The 2,595-nt window shown below is 45.9% G+C and overlaps 1 protein-coding gene across 1 annotated transcript; it reads left to right on the top strand.

The window, feature by feature from the left end:
- Window positions 1-214: 214 nt before the first annotated feature.
- On the top strand, window positions 215-562 carry LOC137359422 (histone H2B 5-like; the record flags this gene model as incomplete). Its single annotated transcript, XM_068025402.1, has 1 exon — window positions 215-562. A coding segment is annotated over one exon (348 nt), but the record flags the coding sequence as incomplete, so codon positions are not given.
- Between the last annotated feature and the right edge of the window lie 2,033 nt (window positions 563-2,595).

Raw genomic sequence — 2,595 nt, 5'->3', positions numbered from 1 at the left:
TTGGATGGCGAAAGAGACCAAATGTCGAATTACAATATTAAATCGTTGGGACATCATTCCAAATCACCCAATCACAATCTTTACTTTCCCCCATCCCCCATTAGCATAGTGCTGTGGGATTGTCTATTTAATCTGCACTCGGAAGGGGTTTGGTTTATTTCTGTGTCTGAAATTGAAACTAAAGATGGTTGAGGAGAAGAAGAAAGCAGCTGCTCAGAAGGGCGCCAAGAAAACCTTAAATAAACCGTCCACAAAGGGCAGCAAGAAGCGGAGAAAGTCGAGGAAGGAGAGTTACTCCATCTACATCTACAAAGTGATGAAGCAGGTTCACCCCGACACCGGCATCTCCTCCAAGGCCATGAGTATCATGAACTCGTTTGTGAACGATATTTTCGAGCGCATCGCGGGTGAGGCTTCCCGCCTGGCCCATTACAACAAGCGCAGAACGATCAGCTCCCGGGAGATCAAGACCGCAGTGCGCCTGCTGCTGCCCGGGGAGCTGGCCAAGCACGCCGTGTCGGAAGGGACAAAGGCGGCGACCAAGTACACCAGCTCCAAGTAAAACTGCACAATGGACTGAATAACATCCCAAACACAACGGCTCTTTTAAGAGCCACCCACAATCTCTCTGAAAAAGCTGCATCCGAACATCTCTATGAAATCATTTTAAGACAATGTGCAACATAATAAATGTCCCACTGCTGTGTTTTTGTCTGCTGTCCCATAAACCGAACTCAAACCCATAATCCGCTCATCCGCCTTTACTTTTTTGCTTAAAGCTGTTATTGTGGTTTTGCACAGCCCCTGAATGACCGCATTAACAGCTGCTTTCAGCGGCAAGAGTCAGACATCAGTCCCTTCACTCTATTCCTGAAATGTGAACTGATTCATCATTTTATTAACAGTAACTCTTCGCAGTGTAACAGCCCGGAATGGGATTATTACACAGCAGACTAAGGGCAGTTTGAGGACTCGATCCTGCTTCCTCTTTTCAGAGAAGGACACTGATTGAAGATAAACTGAATGTTTCCCTTCAGGGAAATGCTGTGAACAGGGATTTAGTACCTCCCGGGACAGTTTGAAAGCAATTGTAGAAAGATCCACAATTTAAATAACATTTTAAACCCGCGTCTGTAATTCGTGACGGAAAAAGTTGAATAAAACAAAATAAAGAGAAGGGATTTTAAATATTTGACGAAGGATGACATTTATTTTAATCCGCTCCTTTCTGACAATGAAATTGGCGGTCTTATTGAAATTGACAAATTTTCTGCTTCTGATGTTTTGGCGGTAAACCCCGCCCTCTTCTGTTGTCAGTGACCTGATTGGTGAAGAATATAGGCAAATGAGGTGAATTAAGTACCGGCCAATGGGGACAGTTTTTAGTCTATAAGTAAAGTAAATGCGGCGGAAATTATCCATTCTTTGTGAAAGTATTTGCGAGATTGTGGAAATGTCTGGAAGAGGAAAGACCAGCGGCAAAGCTCGGGCCAAGGCCAAGTCTCGCTCCTCCCGGGCTGGATTGCAGTTCCCGGTGGGCCGTGTTCACAGGCTCTTGAGAAAGGGCAACTATGCTGAGCGTGTGGGTGCCGGAGCCCCGGTCTATCTGGCTGCTGTGCTCGAGTATCTGACCGCTGAAATCCTCGAGCTGGCTGGCAACGGCGGCCCTTGACAACAAGAAGAGCCGCATCATCCCCAGACACCTGCAGTTGGCCGTCCGCAACGATGAGGAGCTCAACAAGTTGCTGGGGGGAGTGACCATCGCTCAGGGCGGGGTGCTGCCTAATATCCAGGCCGTGCTGCTGCCGAAGAAAACCAGCGCTCAGAGCTCCCAGAAAAAGTAAAGCGGCCAAAATGTCACCTAATACACCAAAGGCTCTTTTCAGAGCCACCCACAGTCTCTGTGAAAGGGCTGATTACTGTCTGATTCCAGAATGCCAATGACAGGACCGAATGAGAACTATTTCAAATGTTTAAGCATCTGTTTCAGTGATTTCTCACTGTCACCCCAAAGCCTGTCTAATTTATTACTTCCACACTGAGTGAGTTATTTGTCCCGTTACAGATTGCTGAATAGAGTCTTACCGCCATGGACAGATAAGTAGACAAAAAATTACAGATTAAAACTTCGTAATATATATAATCCATCAAAAGCTTTTTTTATTCCGCTTTTATCAGCACAAAGTCCTGGCCCGATTTTACGAACAGCTTTAAACTAACGCCAGATTTACCATTAATTCGCTTCTTTCCGACACTGAAATTGACGGCTTTTTCGAATTCAAACTTTCTGCCAATTTAAGCCAGTGATTTGCTGTATTTTCTAATTCGAGGCTCGGCAATTGGTTAAGACATGTGAATGAGACGTGGGTGACCAATCAGAAGTGGGCTCTGGACAGCGCGGGCTCAAATTGCGGGAATTCCAGGTCCCTGAATGACTGAGCTGAAACTGATCAGTTTCACAAACCCTGTCAGTTTCAGTGCAGGAAACACCGTCTCGTGGGAAATAACATCACAAGTGGGTCTGGTTCCAGTGAACGATTTAACCGCTGCTGCAAAACTCCCGGATTCCCTCATTGCAGCGAAATCATTTTGAAA

Source organism: Heterodontus francisci, unplaced genomic scaffold, assembly GCF_036365525.1.
Source record: "Heterodontus francisci isolate sHetFra1 unplaced genomic scaffold, sHetFra1.hap1 HAP1_SCAFFOLD_102, whole genome shotgun sequence".
Lineage (NCBI taxonomy): Eukaryota > Metazoa > Chordata > Chondrichthyes > Heterodontiformes > Heterodontidae > Heterodontus > Heterodontus francisci.
Note: the sequence above shows the minus strand (reverse complement) of the source record. Positions and strands in the feature narration are given on the sequence as shown.